Genomic DNA, 21,052 nt, shown 5'->3' with positions numbered 1-21,052 from the left:
AGCTGTACAAGCATATGTACCCTTTCTAGCCTCGAAAACAAAGTTTACAGAGCGTAGTCCTCTTAACATTATTGTAGATAAAAATAAAAAAAGTAGTAAAAGCGCTATAATTATAGACTTAAATAAAAGAAGAGGAAAAGAAGGTTGGTTAAGGGTATAGTGTAGAGACGTTTCTTACTAAAGTTTAGTTAATCTAGCTGCTGAGTTTATAGATGAGAGAAGCTAAGTAGTAAGTTAATACGAGGTACATTGACTACAGCGCGTGTATGAAAAGGAAGAGACCCCGACTTTGCATGGCAAATGCTCGGCCTAGACGATCAACTCGCCAACCTCGGGCACCTCGCCTGCCCTGCGCGTCCCCAGCTCAAAAGCCAAGACAGTATGGTCGGTGAAATACATCATCAGCCTCCACCGCCGACTACCAGGCTTCTTCCCCCCTCCGATCCCATCCTCCCCACTATTACCACTTTCGCCGGGCTCATCGAGCATGCCTTGCACAGGTCCAGCCGCGACGCCAACCAGTCTCGCGCCGTCGACGTGGCAGATCTTGTCTTCGTCGTCGTTGGCAAAGGGGAGTACGTACTCGAGCTTGAAGCTGTGGATTGGGCGAGCGTCTGGCTGGAATTGTGTTTTGGTCAGGCTGAAGATGCCCGCGCGTCCGTTCGGGGAGGCGATGATGAAGACGCCAAGTTCGGGGATTTGCGTCGTGTAGCAGTGCCGATCGTGCGAGCCGGGGATGAATGGCCACCTGGTGTTCCGTTCAGCTGGGTGGAGCGGTCGGCGGATGGTGACGGTTGGGTCAAGATGGTCGCCGCTGTAGTCGAGCGGTCGTTGATAGAGATATATGTCTTCTTTCGTGACTATAAGAAGGGGGGATGTGCTTTGCGGCTGCAGAATACATTAGAAGTGCTCCCAATGTGTAAAGTGGTCTTCACAGACCTGCTTTTCGAAGCGAGGCGCAGTCGTAATCTCGCAATACGCCCGCGTAGGTCGAGCAGAATTGATGAACGCCATGTGACTATGAGTGGTGGATGTCGTGCCGTTTTCATCATCCGTATCGCTCTCGTCATCGTCATCCTCTGCGGTGGCTTCGTTAGTGGTCCCTGGAGGGTGAAACCACACGCCAAAAACATTGATGGCATTGCTGAGTGCTGGTGGCGGTGACCCGTACTGCAGCTCGAAATGCGAAGAGATGAAAGCCTCGAGCGCGGCTTCATCAAGTTCGGGTGTATCTGTAACAGCAAGATTTTCCGAGGACTGAGTGGATATCTGAGATGGCCCAGCCGCGCCAACATCTTCGGCATTTGCATCGGAGGCTTCTTCTAATTGATGTGACTGCGCGCTGTCGTCGAACTCTGTCGGCGCTGATGGAGGCGACTGACTGTCGTCCGAGGCGTCGGAATCAGACTCCGACACGTCCATCTCACTCGACTCTTCGTCGTACATGACATCGTTCGATGACGTCTTCCGCTCTTTGAGGGTGAAACGCGTCTTACACCCACTGACATCCCATAGATAGGGCACAGCGCGCTGCGACGGCAACGTTGAGAGTGGAGGTGGAGGTTCTTCATGGGCAGTGCTTGCATCCAGAAACATGGTGCTCCAGACAGCGTGGGGGAAGTTGCTGGGTCTCATACATGCGCAGCTCCCGGCACTGAGCTTCGGAGCCTTGGTAGGGTCCTTGACACTCGCGCAGAAGCCGAGCTGGATGGTCCGGGCAGACTGCTTTGGGTGGTGCAGGTCCCATATTGTGGCTTCGCCGTCGATCGAGCTACTCGAAAGCCACCTCCCCGATGCGTCGTCGCCGCTATTGTTGAAGGAGACTGCGGGGACGTTGTGTCGTGCGGAGAGAGTAATGACATGGTCTTGACACCGTGGAGAAGGGAAGTCCGCTGGGTCCTCTTCTCCAGGACAGTCCTCCAATTCGGAGTCGGAGTCCGAGGAGTCGTTTGAAGGTCCATCTGCTTTGGCTAACGCGTAGGCAAGGACAGTGACTTTGTGGGTGTTGGCGCTGATGGCGATCATGCGCGCTTCCCTATGGATAGCCAAACCCCAGGCGCTGGCGCCAACGTTGCGGTGCAAGAACGTCCTCACCGAGTCATCAGTTTGAAATTCTTGCTCATTGTCTGAACTCTCCATTCGCTTGTCGAGCACGCGCTGGATCTCTTCAGTGCGGTACCCGACCACGTCGCCATCATCGCAGGTGATGAGGATGATCTCGTCCTGGCCTAGGTAGTCGACGTGGAGTCTGGTGATGGAATGCGAGTCTTCATAGTCGATCCCGGGCTGCAGGTATGGCGATGATATCGGCGGGTACAGTACCAGGTCCGGTTCGCCTGCTATCGACTGATCCGGGAACTTGGGCCGATAGACGTGGACAGCGTCATTGCATGCTACGAAATAGAAGTTGTGACTCCGAGACAGAGCGGTCAGATCACACCGCCACGCCTTGATTAGCGGTCGTTCATGACGGTCAGGGAACTGTGTGAATTAGTTACTTGTTGTGGCCATCAAACAGTTCGATGCAGCGCCCAAATGTGTGAGGAGGCAACACGATCGCCAAACTCACCCTTCTAACTCCTAGCTGTACATTTGTCGCTGTGCAAGAGATGTGTTTCGGCATCATGCGCCCACATTTCTATAGGTTTAGAGTGGTCGCGTCTTCGTCGACCGTCTTGCAAGCAGTGTGGTGAGGAGAAGAGTGACGTCCTCTTAGCGCCAAACGTTGCTTCCTGATTGGGTAACCACGTGCTATCCAGTACAAGATAAGCTAGGAAGTGTTCTACACAAGTGATGATTCTGACTAATGGGTGCTCAGTGGAAAGACACCAAAGCATCTTCGAACGAATCACCTGTCGGTCAGAGCAAGATTGTTAGTGTATGAAAACAAAGTAGTCACAAGCTACGCGTGATGCGCTCAAAAAACCGTCAGGACACGGCTCTGCCCACCGTGCCAGGCATCCCAAAAAGGTAACCATGCTCACTTGGATAGTAGGCCATGTGGCCAGAACAGTATGTATTGCCAACACCAGGTCAGAGATGGACGTTGTGCCACATGCCGGCGCCTCTCGGCCTGACAGTGACCATGTCAAGGCAGATAGTCAAACATGCACCACCAACGTGAGATGGCGTCTTTGTAGATCACGCACGATAAACGTTACACCCATCTATGTTAAGAAGATGCCATGATTCTATATTCATAGAGGACCCGCAAGACAAGAACGCTTCAGCATAAGCCAACGCTTTCGCAAAATGCACTGTAAACCGCGTAAACGTGTTGGCTAGATCAGGCGATCAAACGCCGTCTAGTGCTTCGCGGTCACCTTGTCGCCGGTGAGCTTCTCGACCGCCTCCTTTGCGCTGTGGGTCTGTTAGCCAGAAACAAGTGTAGAGAATGACGAGGGAACGTACACATCGCCAAGCGCAACCATGCAGACAGTCTGCCAGATACCAAGACCGATTCTGGGGGTGACGCCGCGGTAAAGACCCTTGATGCCGTTGTTGGAGTAGATGTACCTCGCCGCCGATGCAACGTTCAGGTTCTTGGGGCGGTTGGGGTCGACCGTCTTGGACTGCAGCTCGACGCGGATGACCTCGATGGGCTGGTTCCACGCGCTCAAGCCACCGCCGATGGCCGAAGCTGTGATCTTCTCGATGACGTTGAGCTTCTCGCCGCCCTCCTTGCCGGTGACCCTGCGGATGCCGGTCTCGGCGACGCGGGACAGACCGAAGCGGGAGCCCCAGTTGGTGACCTGGCGCACGGCGACGGCGTTGACACCGCGGTTGATACCGCGGAGACCCTCTGCACGCCAGATGCCCATGAAGGTCTCGATGGTGGTCGGGGGCTTGCCGCCGGCGGCTGCGACCTTGTGTTTTGTGATCTCGACCGTCTTCATGCAGGTGCAGAAGCCCATGGTGGCGTAGGCCTGGGCCAGGCCGCCCGTCATGCCGCCCGAGATGCCGGCGAGGAAGTCGGGGGCGCCAAACGACTTTGCGTAGTACTCGGCCTCGGACGCGACGAAGAGGAGGACGGCGCCCTTTGTGGAGGCTTCGATCCAGGCCCAGGGGATGAGGCCCTGGTAGACTGTGGGCGAGGCGAGGCGGTCAGCGCGCGGCCTGGGTGGTTAAGCAGCGCAAATCGACTCACAGCCAGTGACTCCACCGCGGCCCCAGATGCGGGTGATGGCGCCCGCCATGCCCTCGGACCTGTTGGCAGCCATGGTGGTCTTGACGACCTCCAGCGGCTGTTGGCGGCCTTGTCAGCTCTCTGCGCTCGTCGCTCGGAAAAACAAACGGCCATCGTACCTGGCCCAGAGTGGTGACTTCGAACAGGTTGAGACCCGCACCGACTGCGCACACGATTAGCTCTTGGCTTTGGCCTTGGCAGACGGTGCACGGCTGCACTCAGGCGCACGCACGCAGCAGGTTGCTGAACTTGACGGGCTTCTTCTCGAGCCTGGGAGGCCCGTCGGCCATGGTGGGCACGCCGGTGGGGGGTGTGGAGCTCATCTCTGGGGGGTTGTCGAAGGCAGGGGCCGGACCAAGGCAGCAGGGTGCTTCGTCGCGAGAGAGCGAGCGTCGAGGGTCTTGGCGGGGGTCGAGGTCGAGGTCGAGGTCGAGGTCGAGAGTCGAGAGTCGAGAGTCGAGAGTGAACGAGCGAGACGCAGAGAGGCGGCGCAGAAAAGTCGTGACAGACACGCTCCCTGGTGGTCTGTGTGAGACGTGTCCGGGGCGCACAGCTCCCTGAAGCTGTCGGGGACCTTGGCGGGCCTCCGAGCGGCTACAAACGGCGAAGCTTGCGACGAATGACCGCTGATCACACATCTACCACAGTGGTGACATGTTGTGTCTACAAGCTGCAGCACACCGCTCCCCCAACGATTCCAGCATTACAGCATTACAGCATTACAGCATTACAGCATTACAGCATTACAGCATTCCACCATCCCACCATCCCACCATCCCACCATCCCACCATTCCAGCGTAGCAGCATCGGCGAAGTTGAAGATGGCACCATCCATAACAACGATCTCATCTCATCGTGAAAAAAATCAGCATCATGTCCTGATTCAGCGCTGTGTCAAGTCAGTGGCCGCTGCGTTTGAAGACGCCATCGAACCATGTTGCGTGCGCTTGGTGGATGGATGCTGTAGCCAAGCGCGCAAAGTATGATGATATAAGTGGTGATAGACGTGAGTGAGTAGTAATAGACGTGAATGAGTAGTAATAGACGTGAGTGAGTAGTAATAGACGTGAATGAATAATACAGACATGAATGAGTAGTAACAGACATGAACAAATAATACAGGCATGGACAAATAATACGACATGAACAAATAATACAACATGAACAAATAATTCAACATGGACAATATTCAACAGGACATATATCGTAGCCAATCGTTTACTAAAAGCTTTACGGAAGCAGACACATCCAAGGCTATGATGCGTGCCAAGACACCTAATCCTGATCCCTACAGTCCACATCTAAATAGTACACGGGCATCTCTTCACACATGGAAGAACGCCTCCCTTCGCGCCTGCACCGCTGCCCACCTCTCCACGCTACACCTACAACTTGGCGCCGACCAGCTTGGCGTAGGCCTCGGTCGAGAACGACTTGGGGCGCTCAATGGGCGCACCCACGGCGCGGTCGATGATGAGCTGGGGGAGCACACCGAGCGCGCGCGACACACCGAACAGGACGGTGTAGTAGTTCTGCTCGGTGAGGCCGTAGTACTGGAGGAGCACACCCGAGTGGGCGTCGACGTTGGGGTAGGGGTTCTTGGTCTTGCCGTGCTCGGTGAGGACGCCGGGGGCGATCTTGTAGACCTGGCTGACGAGCTTGAACATGGGGTCGTCGGGCAGGTGCTTCTGCGCGAACTCGCGCTGGGACACGTAGCGGGGGTCCGTCTTGCGGAGGACGGCGTGGCCGTAGCCGGGGACGACCTGGCCAGCCTTGAGCGTGGACCACAGGTAGTCCTTGATGGCCTCGTCGCTGAGGTCGTTGCCAATGGCCTTCTTCATCTTCTGGAGCCAGACGAGGACCTCCTGGTTGGCGAGGCCGTGCAGGGGACCGGCGAGACCGTTGAGGCCGGCCGCCAGGGAGAGGTAGGGCGAGGAGAGGGCGGAACCCACCAGGTGGGTGGTGTGGGCCGAGACGTTGCCGCCCTCGTGGTCCGTGTGGATGGTCAGGTACAGACGCATCAGCTCGACAAAGTCGGCGTTGTCAGCGAAGCCGAGCTGGTTGGCCAGGTTGTACGAGTAGTCCTTGTCCTTCTGGACGGGGGCGACCTTGCCGTCCTTGTAGATGTTGCGGAAGATCTTGGCGGCAATGGTGGGCAGCTTGGCAATGAGGTCCATGGAGTCCTCAAAGGTGTGCTCCCAGTACTGCGACTTGTGCATGCCCTTGGCGTAGGCCTTGGCGAAGTTGGACTCGTGCTCGAGCGCCGTGACGGCGAGCGAGAACTGGGCCATGGGGTGGAGGTCGCTGGGGCAGCGGTCGATGAGCTCCTCGACGAACTTGGGCACGTCGGAGCGGGCCGCCCACTCGGCGGAGAGGTCGCGGACCTGCTGCTCCGAGGGGACTTCGCCCGTCAGGAGCAGCCAGAAGAGGCCCTCGGGGAGCGGCTCCTGGCCGCCGGGCGCCTTGGGGAGGAGCTCCTGGCACTCGGGGATGGTCTTGCCGCGGAAGCGGATGCCCTCCTCGGAGTCGAGGACGGAGCCCTGGGCGGTGTCAGCTGGCCGTCGTGCGCCGAGGACGGGTGGGGGGCGCCTACCTCCCAGACAAGGGACTTGATGCCACGGGCGCCGCCGTAGACCTGGTCGAGCGTGACCTCGCCGATGACGGTGCTGCCGTGCTCCCTGCGATGCAATGTCAATGGCTGCCGGGGGTGGTGGGACGGAGACGCCGCGGCCGGGCGTCGACGTACTTGCGGAGCTTCTTGATCTTCTCGATCTCGCCGGGCAGCTTGGCGGCGAACGTCTCCTTGAGCGACTGCAGTGGGCGGCGTTAGCGATGGACACGCATGGGCAGAGGCGCGCGGCGTACCTGCGTCTTGCTGGAGTAGCAGCGGAGGCCGGCCAGGGCCGACGACCGCACGGGGGCGGCGGCGCGGAGAGCGCTCTGGCTCAGACGGAGTGCGGAGGCCATTGTTGGTGATGGAGGGTCGGGGATGGGCTACGCGTCAGGATGGCGGAGGATGGCGGGTGGGAGCGAGTTTAAGAACGCTGGAAAAGTTGTCGTGTGGAGCTTGGATCGAGCACAACCACCGGGCCGCCCTAACCAGCTCGGGATGGATGCACGACGGCGCCGGGCCTATCGCCGTCTCCATTGCACTGCATGCCACGGGTTCCTGCCTTTATTCATTGTTTGAATGGTGCCTGTCTCGTCTGCACATGTCGTCTGCGTGTGTCTGCGTGTGTCTGCGTGTGTCTGCGTGTATCTGCATGTGTCTGCGTGTGTCTGCGACTCTGCGTGTGTCTGCACGTGTCTGCATGTGTCTGCATGTGTCTGTAGCTGCACAGAGGGCGCCTGTCCACCTGGACTCAAGCCGCTACGTAATCACAACTTGGCACGCTCCTCTCAACACCAGTCCCAACACGCAGGCGGGCGTCTGCTGTAACCGCCTACGGGTCCCTTCCGCGGTCAGCGCTGCAGAGCATCGACTCCATCGACTCCAGCACATCCTGCCAGCGGTACGAAGAGCTCCATGAAGCTGTACGAAGCGGCACGAAGCTCCAGAGTCCAGACATGGGCACCGGCCGCACGCTACCGACTGCCGACACTACGGCAACGCCAGAAGCTTGGAGCTCGGGCGCGGGTGAAAGCATCACCTACGTCACGTGTGGCCTAGAGCCTTGGCGCAGCTTTTTCAAACTCGGCACAGCGCACCGTTCCTCTCCTCTACGCCCGTGCCTGCGCGCTTGACATAGACCAGCAACCGCTCCTGCGACTCTTCCACTGCTTTCTTGATACTCTGGTAGCTGCGACTATGCCACTGGTCCACTGGCGCACGTGAAAGACTGCTAGAAGCATAGTACCGCCGGCAGCTCTCCCTCAGCTCCGCTCAGCAACAGCTCTCACCTCATTGACTCCAGTTGCTGCATTGCGCCTCACTCGATCAACTGCAAGTTCCTCTTACAACCTTCGCACAACGTAGATTGTTCCCCCACGGCTTTTGACCTGCAAACTCGAGTACAGTCTGCGTGTTTGCCGTCTCGGCTGCTCTGCCGCTCTGCTGCTCTGCTGCTCTGCTGCTCTGCTGCTCTGCTGCTCTGCTGCTCTGCCGCTCCGCCGCTCTGCCACTCTGCACCTTACTAGATACGCCCGTCGAGCATTTCCTTGTCTCTCATCACTCTTCTGCTACACTAAACATAAGCATGGCGGCTATGACTGAGTTGGACGCGCTGTTGCAATCGCTCCAAGCTTTAAAGGCACCCGGCGTAACCCCCACCAAGGTCAAGGCCATCACCGCGATATGCGTAGAGAACATTCAGGTATGCCGGCTGCTGAGCCCTTTCTGGCGCATGTCGTCTCCCTCGCGCCTTTACTAAGCTGTTGCTCTCCCCTCTAGTCCGATTCGGCCATCATTCAGAAGATCCTCCAGCAGTTCCAAAACAGCGCCGCCACACATAAGCTCGGTGTGCTATACGTTGTAGATTCCGTCACGCGCCAGTGGGTAGAAAAGTCAAAGGCCGCCGGTCAGTCAGTCTCCAGAAATGCCGCGCCCGGAACCTATGCTGCGGGCGTGCAGAAGATGACGGATGTGCTGCCGGCCGTCATGAACGACCTTGTCCAACACGTCCCAGACAACCAGAGGGAGAAGATTACCAAACTCCTAGACATCTGGCAGCGTGGACACACATTCCCTCTAGACATGCTTGCGAAATTCAAGCAGCAGGTGAACGGCCGTCAGCATAGTACGTGTTCGCTCACGCGCGTCCAGTCCCTCCCTGACAAATCCGCGTAGATGCCCAGACCGCGCAACCGAGTCCGCCAAAGGGTAACAGCTCCGGCCCAGCTCGCCATGCTCAGACTAATCCACAGCAAACAGCCGCTCCCGCGCCTCCGACTGTGCAGAAGCCACAGGACCCTGGTGCGCTACTTGCAGCCCTCTCCGGCTATGGCCAGCAGCCTGGTCAGACTGGCCCATCTGCCGGTCTTCCCTTTCTACCAAATATGGTGCCGCCGCCGCCTCCCCCAGGATTTGTGCCGCCGCCGCCTCCCGCGGCAAGCCTACAGCCCGCAATGCCGCCCCCTCCGCCGGCCGGTATGAATGACCTGGCCAATCAGATATTACAGGCTATGAGTGCAGGTTCCATCGCGCCAGACCAGGCTATACAAGTACTAAACGCTTTGGCGGCAGCACAGAACGGAGGGGCATCGCTGCCACCCGCGCCGCCCCAGGTGGCACCTCCAGCGCTCCCACAGGCGCCGGTCGCCATGCCGAATGGCGGCCAAGCGCGTTTTGAGCACAACGATACTAAGATGCGAGACCGTAGCAGATCGCCAGACTATACCCGTCGTGCTTCTCCCAGTCGTAGATCCCCGCCCAACCGTCGCGAGAGTCCTGTGTACGGTTCCTACGACCCGAATGCTGTTGGTGATGGTAGTGCGTCGAACCGCAATGAGCGCGGCCGCGGTCGTGGTAAGGCGCGGGGTGGTCGTAGTGACCGTAATGAGTATCGGCAACGTACGCCGCCGGGGCAACGGCGACAGCCAAGTCCGCCCAAGGACGTGTATGGTCAGTCGCGTTACATCGAGTGGGACCCAAGTCTGCCGCGCGACAACATCAGGGTATTGAGTCGTACCTTGTTCGTAGGCGGCGCGGGCGGGACGGAAGGTGAGATCCGCGCCATCTTCAGCCGCTTTGGTAGGGTCCAGACATGCATTGTGAACCAGGACAAGCGACACGCGTTTGTCAAGATGTTGACACGGCCCGATGCTGTGGCGGCCAAGGAGGGGATGGACAGCCTGCAGGACCCTGCCGCGCAGTCCAAGGCTCGCCAGGTAGGTCCAAGTGCATGGCGTGGAGACGATGGCTGACGGTTGCAGACACGATGGGGCGTCGGCTTCGGACCACGCGACTGCAGTGACTACAACAGCGGGATCAGCGTGATTCCCATCTCGCGACTCACAGACGCCGACCGCAAGTGGGCTCTGACGGCCGAGCACGGCGGGACAGGCGGCCGACCGCTCGAAGGCGGGATGGTGTTGGAAGAGCCCGACATTGAGATTGGGGCGGGTGTGTCGTCCAAAGGTGGGCCCGTATTGGAGTTCAGCCTGTGTGCGTTGACTGACACGACCCAGCGATCAGTAGACGCGTGCCCACGGACGGCGGGCGCGGCGGACGCAGCGGCTTCGGCAACGGCCACGGCAACGGCAATCACCATCGCGGGGCCGTGGACAACAGCCAGGCCAAGTTGCGCAAGCAAGAGCAGCGGCCGGCCCACGATCCGCGGCACGTCTCCCCGCGCGCAGAGCAGGGCGTTGCGGTGCCGCCTGCGGTGCCCGGCTTCGGCTTTCAGCTGCCGGGGTTTCTGGCGAGGTGAGAGGGGTTCGTTGTCCAGGTTTCTGCATTTCTCGCGTCGGGGTCGGCGGGGTCTCGAGTGGACAGCATAGCGCGGCGTTTGCGGTGGAGATTTGTATTATGTGTAGTATGGTTTGAATGGTATGCTTGATGTATGGTTTAATGGTATGCTTGATATATGGTTTAATAGTATGCTTGATATATGGTTTAACGGTATGCTTGATGTATAGTTTAATGGTATACTTGATATATAATCTAATGGTATGCTTGATATATAGTTTAACAGTATGCTTAATGTATGGTTTAATGGTATGCTTGATATATAGTTTAATAGTATGCTTAATATATGGTTTAATAGTATGCTTGATATATAATCTAATGTATACTTAATATATAGTTTAATAGTATGCTTGATATATGGTTTAATAGTATGCTTAACATATAGTTAAATAGTATGCTTAATATATAATCTAATCGTATGCTTGATGTATGGTTTAATAGTATGCTTAATATAATTATAGTTTCAATGGTCTTGGACTACGACTTGGACTAGTATAAATTGGACTAGTGCGACTTCTACTAGTACGACTTGGGCTAGCGTGGCTTCTACTTGATTCAATACCGCGTCAGAGTCAGACGTCGCACTGCCCTGCGTTGCATTGAATTGCGTATCTAGCTGGCATGGTTGTAGTTGTTGCTAGGCTTCTTATTGTAGGGATTGTGGAGGCGTGGATGGATTGTGTTGGTTGTTTACTGTGGTTGGTTTCAATACATTTAGAACTGCAGTTGGTTTCAATACAATTATAACTGCAGTTGGTTTCAATACATTTATAACTGCAGTGGAGTGTGGTAAGAAAAAGGTGGAATCTACTCATCGTCCCACGTCAGCTTGAACCTCCCCGGGGCGTTCTGGTACTCCCTCAGCACCCTCAGGACGTCGTCGGGGTGCCGCGCCTCCTGGATGATGCCGGCGTTGGTCGCGCTCACGAAGCCGCTCTGGACGGCGCCCCTCACCCAGTCCAGCAAGCCGGACCAGTAGCCATCCACGTTGTAGACGATGACGGGCATGCTGTGGATGCCCAGCTGGTTCCACGTGGTGATCTCCATCAGCTCCTCGAGGGTGCCGTAGCCGCCGCTCAGGGCGACGAAGCCGCCGCCCGCACCGCCGGCGATGACGTGGCGGGCCATCATCTGCTTGCGCGTGTGCATGTCCCTGACGACGGTGGTGCGGCCGTAGACGGCCTCGTCGATGGCGTGGCCCGCGGCCGAGGCCGGGCCGGCGTTCTGCTCGAGCGCGACGAGCGGCGCGGGGATGATGCCGTGGACGGCGCTGGGCCCCGACAGCGCGACCAGCGTGCGCGCCACCTCGCCCATCAGCCCGACGGTGCCGCCGCCGTAGACCAGCGTGCTGCCTGAGGCGTGCAGCGCGCGGGCGAGCGCGCGGGCGGACTCCATGTGCGCGGGCGACGCGCCCTCGGAGGCGCCGCAGCTGGGCGGGTCAGCGGGGAGGAGAGGGGAGGGGGGAGGAGGGGGGGGGAGACGCACAAGACGCAGACTACGGGCCTCTTGGGGGTGTCGGCGGCGGTGGCGGCGGTGGCGGCGGTGGCGGTGTCGGTGGCGGTGTCGGTGGCGGTGTCGGTGGCGGTGTCGGTGGCGGTGTCGGTGGCGGTGTCGGTGGCGGTGTCGGCCATGGTGCTGGCGTTGTTGTCGGTGGGCGTGAGGGAGGCTGATAGTGCGCACACGATGGAGGGAAGAATCGTCAGGGTCGGTGCATGTCCAACACCACCACACGCCCGTTGCCCGCTGCTGAGGACGCCTGCGCTGTCTGCGGCGCGTCGTTGGTCACCGCCGAGGCTGGACCCTGAGCGCTAGCCCGCAGTGGGACTGGGCGCTTCTGGGACCCGGGGATTCTGCGGTTCTGCGGTTCTGCGGTTCTGCGTCTGCGGTTCTGCGATTCTGCGACTCTGCGATTCTGTAGCCCCCCCCCCTTCCCTCTCTCTGCAGCGCCATCGCGACCACTGCGCCGCTTCGTCAGGACGGAAATCGCCGGCTCCTCGCACAGCCGCCACCATGTCTCAAGTCCAGCCGCCCGCGGCCCAGCAAGAGGCCGGGTCCAGCGTACGTACACGAAGCTCCCCGACCGCCGACCGCTGACGCTGCCGCTGACGCCGTGCAGTTCCTCAAGACGGCCGCCCAGAGCATCGGCATGTTCCTGCTCATCCAGGGCGGCGTCAAGTACTTCCTCAAGGCCCCCGCCCCCGCCGGCCAGCCGGTCCAGGTCGCTCCTGGCGGCGGCGCGGGTGCTGCTGCCGCGATCCCCGCGTGGGAGCACCGCCCGCACCAGCTCGACGACGGCGCCCAGTACAGCGCGGTGCCCTGGAACATCGCGCCCATGTGGCCCACCGGCCAGGCGGTCGACATCGCCATGTACGTCTCGCCCTCGGTCGCCATGCCCGCCCTCAAGGACATGCCCAGAGACGCCCTGCTCGTGGACGAGAGGGACTTTGTCCTGGGCGACTACTCGCAGAAGCGCGAGATCCACGTCGACTTCGCCGTGCCCCCCGCCGTCCAGCACAACGCCTCGCTGCTCGCCCACTTCTACGTCGCCCACGCCGGCGCCGTCCAGGACCCCACCCAGCCCGGCTACGACCCCGCCAAGGCCTACCACTTCATCCGCCCCCTGACCCAGTACCAGCCCAAGAAGAAGATCTCCAAGACCCGCAACCTGCTCAGCGACATGCCGGAGAAAGACGTGGTCGAGACGGACGAGGAGAAACAGGCGCCCAAGGTCGTCGCCAACTACTACCACCCCAACTTCACAATCTCCCTGATCCCCGACGCCGGCGTCCTCAGCTACCCCCAGATGCAGCCCGGCCCCCGCAAGTACGTCCAGCTCGACGTCACCGGCCAGCGCGACGCCACCGGCCAGCACGGCTGGTACTACCCCATCCTCTACACAAACACCTTCTGGCAGCTCAAGAAGCACATGATCGAGCTCAACGACACCGTCAAGACGCTGCCCCTGAACGTCAACCTCAACAACCTGGCCCACTGGAAGTTCAACCTCTTCGCCTCCATCGACGAGAACCTGCGCTCCCAGGCCGCCGCCGCCGCCGCCGGCCAGTCCACCCCCGGCGCCGGAGACGGCTCCGAGATGGAGATGTTCAAGGAGATACTCATCGACAGCAACTCGTACCTGCTCGCCCTCACCGCCGTCGTCTCCGTCTTCCACATGCTCTTCGAGATGCTGGCCTTCAAGAACGACGTCCAGCACTGGCGCAAGAAAAAGGACAACGTCGGCACCTCGGTCCGCACCATCGTCGCCAACGTCTTCATGCAGACCGTCATCTTCCTGTACCTGCTCGACAACAACGAAAACACGTCCTGGATGATCCTCTTCGGCCAGGGCATGGGCATCGCCATCGAGGCCTGGAAGATCACCAAGACGGCCAACATCCGCGTCCGCGCCACCGCCCCCGGCTCCCTCATCCCCTACACCGTCGTCCTCGAGGACAAGCACGTCGCCTCGGAGATTGAGAAGCAGACGGACGAGTACGACCAGATCGCCTTCAAGTATCTCTACAGGGTCGCCGTGCCCCTGCTCATCGCCTACGCCATCTACTCCCTCCTCTACGACACCCACAAGAGCTGGTACTCGTTCATCATCACCACCCTCGTCGGCTCCGTCTACGCCTACGGCTTCCTCATGATGGTGCCCAGCCTGTACATCAACTACCGCCTGCAGTCGGTCGCCCACCTGCCCGGCCGCGCCATGACGTACAAGTTCCTCAACACCTTCATCGACGACCTGTTCGCCTTCACCATCAAGATGCCCACCCTGCACCGCCTCGCCACCCTGCGCGACGACGTCATCTTCTTCGTCTACCTCTTCCAGACCTGGAAGTACAAGGTCGACTACACCCGCGTCAACGAGTTCGGCCAGGGCGGCGACGACGACGACGACGTCGAGGAAAAGGAAAAGGAAAAGGAAAAGGAAAAGGAAAAGGAAAACGACGCAAATCGCCCCCTGCACGCCCATCCCGACGGCGACAAGAGCCCCCAGACGCCCAAGCCGGTCGAGCAGGCCGAGCCCAAGGACGGGGCCAAGCAGAAGGAGGCGCAAGCCAAGTCGACCGCCACGCAGAAGCAGAGCGCGAAGAGACGGAAGTAGCCTGTCGTCGTGCGCTACTCGTCGTGCCTGTGCTCAGCACGTGTGTGTGTTTGGATAGGTGGTTAGGTAGCTAGAAAGTGGTAGTCAACCCACTATAGAAGAATTATCATCTTTTTACTAGACTGACTCTTTCTTTTACTTTGGACAAGTAACTAGGTAGGTGGAGATAGAGGTAGAAACATAGGCTAGTACTTCTTCTCAGCGATAGAATAGAGGTAGGCAGACGTTCCTACGTGCTGCCTAACAGATTGAAGATAACAATCGCCCTTTATTTCTTTTTCTTTCAGGTCTGGTTACATAGATAATATCAGAAAGAATAGAAAATTCAACTCTTTCTGGTATTATCACTTCTAGACGCTGCTTTAGATACGGGGTCGTTATATGCCTTCTTAGTGCTCTAGGTGGTGTGAAGTGGGGTTTTATGTATGTTCTATTTATTGCTACGGATATTGTGAATTCGGAATCTACTTAACTATACTTCCTCACTACATTAAGTGGTAGAGTAGTATATATAGTAATTACAAAGGCGTTAGCATATAGCTTACAGCGTGATAGCTGGTCTCTAAACCGTTACTATGCGCCTTGTCGAGTCGGTAAATCTACCGTACGCTCTACTTCATTCCACTCGCACCACTGAACCTCTAGAACCACATCCAGCACAAACCATGTTCCAAGCAACGCCCGCATCTGCAGCTCCCCCAACCATCTGCCCCAGAAAACCGGACTCGCCCCCAAGCACTACCACCACCCCATGCACTCCAGCCGCGAGAAAGAGAGTAGAGCGACTGCAGTCCTGCGCACTCGGCTCATCGATCGAGCATCGGTAGGTTTCTCGGTCGCGCGTCGTCATGTCAAAGTGTTTTCAAAACGGCTGGCGACGGGTTGACCCTGCAATCGAGCTACGCTGGCGCTCCGCGCGGGCGGATGGTGCTTGGAGATCAAGCAGGCGGCGTGCTGGAGGCGGCGGATGCGACTCCGCATCTGACGCTGCTGGAGCTGGGTATGCGAGTGCGGGCTGCTGGTGTGCAGAGGGAACTCCGCAGGCCGGATGGGGGAGGTTAGATAGAGAGGTGGGACGTCAACCGTTGGAAGATTGGTGGATCAGCTTTCGACTTTGTGATCCATGATGAGAGGCTTCGGTATCGCTGCTTTGGCGGCTGTGTTGGCTGGTGTTGCATGTGGTGAGTGTTGCTCCTCGAGTTTCGAGTCTCGAGTCTTTGATACTGACGAGATGTATCAAGGTCAGAGCATTGCAGAGTCAGGAACAGAACGGTTCGTTCCAACCTCGCTCCTGGTATCAACGCTCTCCCCAGCCTGACCACCATCTACGACACCACCGCGCCAGACTCCCAAGCATGCCCTGGCTACAAGGCCGACAACGTCGCCGACAACGGCCACGGCTTCACTGCCGTTCTAGCCATCGCCGGACCCAACTGTCAAGCCTTTGGCAACGACAACGCAGATTTGACGCTCGTGGTCTCCTACCAGGCTAAGGAGTGGCTGGATGTCCGCATCTATCCCAAGCATGTTGCTCCGGCGAACAGCTCGCAGTACATCTTGCCCGCTGACTTGGTCGACCAGCCAGAGTAGGATGGCATGACGACAGCGAACAGCAGTGATCTCAGGCTTGAGTGGAGCAATGATCCGACTTTCCAGCTTCGGGTCCGGCGTGTCAGCACTGGGGAGGAACTGTTCTCCACTTATAGACATGTTGTGTACGAGGACCAGTTCATCGAGCTCGTCACAAACATGGTCGATGTGAGTATTTGAAATTGATTCGAAGAGACTGACTGCTGATCGTGCCATGTCAGGACTACAACGTCTACGGTCTTGCGGAGAACGTGCACGACTTTCGCCTGGGAACAAACCACGCGCAGACCTTCTACGCCGTCGATGCTGGCAGCACCGTCGATGGTAATGTATACGGTGTGATTCCCTTCTACCAGGAAACCAGATATGGAGAGAATGGCTCTGTGACTACGGCTCATGGCATGTATGCTCGAAACGGTATGTTGAATGTATGCAGTTGAGACTCAGGGTGCTAACTGCCTCCAGCACACGGCCAGGAGTGGCTGCTTCGTGAAAATACCATCACGTACCGCACCTTGGGTGGCAGCTTTGATCTGTACTTTCTTAGCGGTCAAAAAAACGACGGGAGCTCGAGTGCTCTGACCACAATTTCGCAATTCCAGGTTGGCTGCATCGGTACGCCAGCCATGCAGGTCAGTGTAGTTCTCCCACAACTCCCGTACCATGCCGACCTTCCAAGATGTACTGGATCTTCAGCTACCACCAAGCCCGCTGGGGCTACGAGAACATCTCGGTAGTCCAGGGCGTAGTTGACGGCTACCGCGAGGCCAACATTCCCCTCGAGTGTCTGTGGAACGACCTCGACATCTACGACCTGTACCGCGACTTCACCAACAACAACGTCACACACCCTCAAGCAGCGTTTTCCGAGTTCATCGAGAGTCTGCACGCCAATGGACACTACCACGTCCCTATCATCGACAGCAACATCTAAGTCTCCAACCCCGACAACGCCAGCGATGCATACGCGCCGTCCAAGCCCAGTGCATCTCTACAGCTTCCCATTCAGAATCCTACCACCAGCGAATCCCACCATGAAAACAACTAGCCAGAGATGTCCAGAAGCATATTACAAACCACACAAAACCTTTTCCCCACCCACCCGCATCCGACACACTTGCATGCACGCCCGAGCGAAACCCCCCCTGTCCTGGACTCAGCTGACGTATACCTCTTCCACACAGCGGTCTCCTCTCCTTCTGACCACAGCAGGTAGACAGCGCGCATCCCCACCTGCTTTTTTCTTCGCCGGGAAACGACTTGGCTACCGGTATGCAGAGTGGATGGCTACCGTTGGGGATAGGAGTTTATGCCGTCGGGATGAAGCGATACACTGGTATTGGAATACTGGTTTAACTTCTGTCTACGTGGATATAGCATCTGGATGGTAGTAGTAGTAGTAGCAGTAGTAGCCAAACTAGAATCGAAGCGTAAGAAAAGACTGCTGCATAGCTACGCGTAATGACAGATTGGAGTGACAGATTAGAGTGACATATTGGAGTGATAACAAGACACGTAAGAACATGTTCTATTTTCTCTCTTCTATAAAGGAGCAAGTAAGCCAAACCCTAAAGTTTTCGGCCCCATAGCGTTTTCGGCCGTTTTCGGCCATGTACAATGGCTCCTCTATACACAGAGTTCTAAATCTGAGAGCAGCTACATTTTTTTTTTCTCTCTCTGTTGTTATATCTGCTTGGCTTGTAATGCTGCTGCTCTAGCTCTAGCTACCCTAATAGCTTTACCGTTGCTATATCGTTCATTAAGAATAGCTAACGTCAAGATCAGCAATAGCGGAGTCCATAGCAACCGTACGGGCGTCTATCCTGAGCCCGTGATGCTAGTAAAAGAACGCGTCAAATGGAAGGTAACGTGCTGTAGTGGCCGAAAACCATATAGCTAGCTTGTATGGTATTGCACCGTACCCCATGCCGTGATAGGACTTGTCCGGCGCAAGCCTAGACACCAGCAGCTGCTTCACAGCAGAACGAGGGCGTCGACTTGATTACTGAAGCTGCATAGTTACTCACTCGCGACGTCGTCCACTTGAAGCGAAATCGGCCTACGAAATTGAATCCCAGCACAAGAATGATCGCAGCCTGTCAACGACGTGCTGTTTCGTAGGCAGTACATACAAGCTCCGCAATCACCTCGTTAAAATCCGAGACTCGCGCGCGGAGGTGGGGGTTTGGGTACGTGAGCACCGTGATGGGCTGCCAAGCGTGGAGATGCTTGGCTTGGCTGCCGTGCGTTGGCCTTACATATACCATACTGCAAAGATCATCTCGGACACTGTGTTCGAAATTTCAGGTCTGTACGTAAGATAGCGGACAAGGCGGTGCAGGTGGGGAGGGAGAGGAGAGGAGAGAGGAGAAGGTGGATAGTGATGTTTTCATTGAAAGGTTTCACGACTTGATGAGAGTCAGAGAAAGGTATCGAACGCCAGGGTGTTCCTTTACATCTATTTTCGTGATGCATTACGCTTCGCTTATTCTGTCGAGGTAGCCGAGGGAAAGAGGGAGTTTCGCTTCCTGAGCTGAGCTTTGTTGGTCGAGAGAGCATCGTTGAATTACCAACGCATAGACGACTCTCTAGGCAACAAACGAGTCCTGGTCCTTCGCGCCATCGGAGCGACCGAATTCATGGGGGGGCTGCTCAAAAGCTAAAATTTACAAGAAGAAAGCGCCAACAGCGCCCAACACGACGGCCAAGACGCCCTGCTGGCTCGCGCCAACGACGGATCCCGCGGCGGTGGACTGCGAAACAGGGGCGCTCGCAGATGCCGATGCGCCGGCGCCGCTGGCATTAGAAACTTGCGAGGTGCTGCGGGTCTGCGCAGGGGCGGTGGTGGGCTCGGAGACGCCAGACGGGCAGTGCCAGTGGTCGTTGTGCGGCTCGCAGGTAGCAGCCGTGACGGCGTGGGAGTGGTCGTCCTCATCGTCGTGGCTGTGAGATGCAGATGCTGAGGGGGCAGTGGTGATACTGCCAGAGACGGCAGTTGTGAAAGCAGATGCGGCTGAAGGAGCGAATGTGGGCTCAGCTACGCCGGATGGGCAGTGCCTGGCCGGTGTTAGTATTTTGCTGCAACACTGTATAACTGCAGGTCATTTACCAGTGGTCATCGTGAGGTTCGCACACACCGCTCGCGGTAGCAGAGACAGTGTCAACGGAAGCCTCAGCAGCGGGTGCGGTAGTAGGCTCAGCAACACCAGCCGGGCAGTGCCTGTTCATGGTCAGTCAGGTGCCAATACTATTTCGAGAACGACATACCAGTGGTCGCCATGCGGCTCACAACCTACGCCGGTAGCAGTGTAGCTACTCTGGGCCGCAACGGCGGCAGCGATGGTGAAAATAACAGCGGAAACCCTCATTGTGATATGTGATTGCACGGATTGGTCGTAGCGACTGTGAGTGTCTTGGAAGCGTGTGACAGAAGACGGTACCGGTCAAGTGTTTCGTGTAATGTAGAAACAAGATATATCTCATGGTTTAAATGTTTATACTCGTCTCCACATGCCTGTGGTGGTACCGCAGAACGCTAGGCTGGACCCATAGCCAAGTCCGCGGGATGCCTTGGCAATGGACATTGAGGTACTCATACTGCCGCAAACCCCAAAGAAAACCGGCTGATTGGCGAATTGAGACGTAGACAGTTGCAACTTGTTGGTAAGGACGGCGGTGTTGCCGAGCTTGACGCTCGATAGCGTGAGAAAGGATTCTTGGGCGCTAAGATTTGCCCTTGGCATGTGTATGTTGTTGGTCGAACGGTCGGACGAGGCAGCATGTGGCTGGGAGTCTTGTATAAAAGCAAATCTCTGGCGAAAATACCTTTCCAAGGTAAAGTCACCTGGTGGGCGTGGTGTGGCGAGGCGTCACTCAGCATCGAGATGAGGATGTCGAGGTTTGGGTTGGATCGGAGATGTGTGCCGTTATCTAAGCTATGGCAGTCCAGATACTGCTCTGAGACGGTACAAAATACCGCTCAACGGTAAATCGGTCTAATGCAGGTACATGGAGTTGTTCATCACTGCACTCGAAGGTCGCCAGAGGGAGGCGTTTGATCGTGCGAACAGGTACCGACAGTCGGGATCCGCGTAGTTGCAACACCCTTGATCGGTTCAAGTCAAGCTTTTCCGATTAGAATCTGTGAGCCGGTTTGGGAACCTTCATGATCCAAGCTTCAATCAGACATGCATATGAGGGTACGATGCAAGGTCAGACAGCCGTGATGTGTGAACGCCGCTCCAAATCCGGATAGTACACGGTTGAGAACATGGATAGCGGTATTCTAGCGATAAAGATACGATCATACGTTCTGTTATTATCAATACATCGCACTAGAGCGCAGGCCCTTATGTAGTAGTCAGGAAGAGCAGTACTTCGACGCGTTGTTGCGCTGCAGCGCCGCAGCGCAGCAGGCTGTTGATGGATGAGGGAGGCCCAAGGTACTTAAATATCACTGAAAAGCCTTGCTTCACAGCCCCTGATGGCGATGACCCTTAGTTGATGGTGGAAGGTTCCCGTGCAGCTTGTGCAAGCGCGCAAGATGTGGTCACTTGTGCACGGGCACACCTGGCCCCACTTTTCTGCAGCCTCATGTTCTAGAGCAATGGGCAGGCCAATATCAGCCACATGGCTCGAGAAAACAAACAGACTGCTTCTCAGGAGATCTGAACATCCTCAGATGCCACAAGCGGCTCTCTGGACTTGTCTACCTTGACGATGAAGAAGAACTTTCAGATGTTTAGACACATAATTTGA

General features: G+C 57.2%; 8 protein-coding genes across 8 annotated transcripts, besides 18 other annotated features; 3 read left to right on the top strand and 5 right to left on the bottom strand.

Moving 5' to 3' along the window:
• Positions 1 to 309: 309 nt before the first annotated feature.
• EKO05_0008892 (uncharacterized protein) lies at positions 310 to 2,626 on the bottom strand (the record flags this gene model as incomplete). Its single annotated transcript, XM_038941765.1, has 3 exons — positions 310 to 888; positions 940 to 2,481; positions 2,570 to 2,626. The coding sequence occupies 3 exons, from the start codon at positions 2,624 to 2,626 to the stop codon at positions 310 to 312; spliced, it is 2,178 nt and encodes a 725-aa protein (XP_038796418.1).
• Positions 1,046 to 1,080: a tandem repeat.
• Positions 2,627 to 2,930: 304 nt separating the features above from the next.
• Positions 2,931 to 3,060: a dispersed repeat.
• Positions 3,061 to 3,305: 245 nt separating this feature from the next.
• On the bottom strand, positions 3,306 to 4,824 carry EKO05_0008891 (Mitochondrial DNA replication protein yhm2; the record flags this gene model as incomplete). Its single annotated transcript, XM_038941536.1, has 5 exons — positions 3,306 to 3,360; positions 3,412 to 4,084; positions 4,148 to 4,244; positions 4,306 to 4,349; positions 4,419 to 4,824. 5 exons carry the CDS (start codon positions 4,822 to 4,824, stop codon positions 3,306 to 3,308), a joined length of 1,275 nt encoding a protein of 424 aa, XP_038796417.1.
• Positions 4,596 to 4,647: a tandem repeat.
• A 60-nt stretch (positions 4,825 to 4,884) lies between the features above and the next one.
• Positions 4,885 to 4,939: a tandem repeat.
• Positions 4,940 to 4,978: a tandem repeat.
• A 218-nt stretch (positions 4,979 to 5,196) lies between these two features.
• Positions 5,197 to 5,251: a tandem repeat.
• Positions 5,252 to 5,572: 321 nt separating this feature from the next.
• On the bottom strand, positions 5,573 to 7,154 carry EKO05_0008890 (Citrate (Si)-synthase; the record flags this gene model as incomplete). The annotated part of the gene is made up of 4 exons (XM_038941541.1): positions 5,573 to 6,727; positions 6,781 to 6,865; positions 6,934 to 6,998; positions 7,053 to 7,154. 4 exons carry the CDS (start codon positions 7,152 to 7,154, stop codon positions 5,573 to 5,575), a joined length of 1,407 nt encoding a protein of 468 aa, XP_038796416.1.
• Positions 7,155 to 7,404: 250 nt separating this feature from the next.
• Positions 7,405 to 7,517: a tandem repeat.
• An 866-nt stretch (positions 7,518 to 8,383) lies between these two features.
• Positions 8,384 to 10,555, top strand: EKO05_0008889 (uncharacterized protein; the record flags this gene model as incomplete). The annotated part of the gene is made up of 5 exons (XM_038941575.1): positions 8,384 to 8,500; positions 8,578 to 8,923; positions 8,974 to 10,013; positions 10,059 to 10,263; positions 10,314 to 10,555. 5 exons carry the CDS (start codon positions 8,384 to 8,386, stop codon positions 10,553 to 10,555), a joined length of 1,950 nt encoding a protein of 649 aa, XP_038796415.1.
• Positions 10,356 to 10,389: a tandem repeat.
• Positions 10,556 to 11,400: 845 nt separating the features above from the next.
• EKO05_0008888 (uncharacterized protein) lies at positions 11,401 to 12,224 on the bottom strand (the record flags this gene model as incomplete). The annotated part of the gene is made up of 2 exons (XM_038941595.1): positions 11,401 to 12,022; positions 12,079 to 12,224. 2 exons carry the CDS (start codon positions 12,222 to 12,224, stop codon positions 11,401 to 11,403), a joined length of 768 nt encoding a protein of 255 aa, XP_038796414.1.
• Positions 11,951 to 12,005: a tandem repeat.
• Positions 12,037 to 12,070: a tandem repeat.
• A 215-nt stretch (positions 12,225 to 12,439) lies between the features above and the next one.
• Positions 12,440 to 12,508: a tandem repeat.
• Positions 12,509 to 12,603: 95 nt separating this feature from the next.
• On the top strand, positions 12,604 to 14,704 carry EKO05_0008887 (uncharacterized protein; the record flags this gene model as incomplete). The annotated part of the gene is made up of 2 exons (XM_038941582.1): positions 12,604 to 12,651; positions 12,710 to 14,704. The coding sequence occupies 2 exons, from the start codon at positions 12,604 to 12,606 to the stop codon at positions 14,702 to 14,704; spliced, it is 2,043 nt and encodes a 680-aa protein (XP_038796413.1).
• Positions 13,634 to 13,685: a tandem repeat.
• Positions 14,479 to 14,501: a tandem repeat.
• Positions 14,502 to 14,544: a tandem repeat.
• Positions 14,705 to 15,830: 1,126 nt separating the features above from the next.
• Positions 15,831 to 17,228, top strand: EKO05_0008886 (Alpha-glucosidase; the record flags this gene model as incomplete). The annotated part of the gene is made up of 6 exons (XM_059637409.1): positions 15,831 to 15,885; positions 15,951 to 16,290; positions 16,318 to 16,462; positions 16,516 to 16,711; positions 16,760 to 16,926; positions 16,974 to 17,228. The coding sequence occupies 6 exons, from the start codon at positions 15,831 to 15,833 to the stop codon at positions 17,226 to 17,228; spliced, it is 1,158 nt and encodes a 385-aa protein (XP_059493392.1).
• A 453-nt stretch (positions 17,229 to 17,681) lies between these two features.
• Positions 17,682 to 17,706: a tandem repeat.
• A 201-nt stretch (positions 17,707 to 17,907) lies between these two features.
• Positions 17,908 to 18,065: a dispersed repeat.
• Positions 18,054 to 18,188: a mobile genetic element.
• Positions 18,189 to 18,633: 445 nt separating this feature from the next.
• Positions 18,634 to 18,667: a tandem repeat.
• A 293-nt stretch (positions 18,668 to 18,960) lies between these two features.
• Positions 18,961 to 19,662, bottom strand: EKO05_0008885 (uncharacterized protein; the record flags this gene model as incomplete). Its single annotated transcript, XM_038941578.1, has 3 exons — positions 18,961 to 19,351; positions 19,404 to 19,514; positions 19,562 to 19,662. 3 exons carry the CDS (start codon positions 19,660 to 19,662, stop codon positions 18,961 to 18,963), a joined length of 603 nt encoding a protein of 200 aa, XP_038796411.1.
• Between the last annotated feature and the right edge of the window lie 1,390 nt (positions 19,663 to 21,052).

This window comes from Ascochyta rabiei, chromosome 15 (genome assembly GCF_004011695.2).
Source record: "Ascochyta rabiei chromosome 15, complete sequence".
Lineage (NCBI taxonomy): Eukaryota > Fungi > Ascomycota > Dothideomycetes > Pleosporales > Didymellaceae > Ascochyta > Ascochyta rabiei.
Note: the sequence above shows the minus strand (reverse complement) of the source record. Positions and strands in the feature narration are given on the sequence as shown.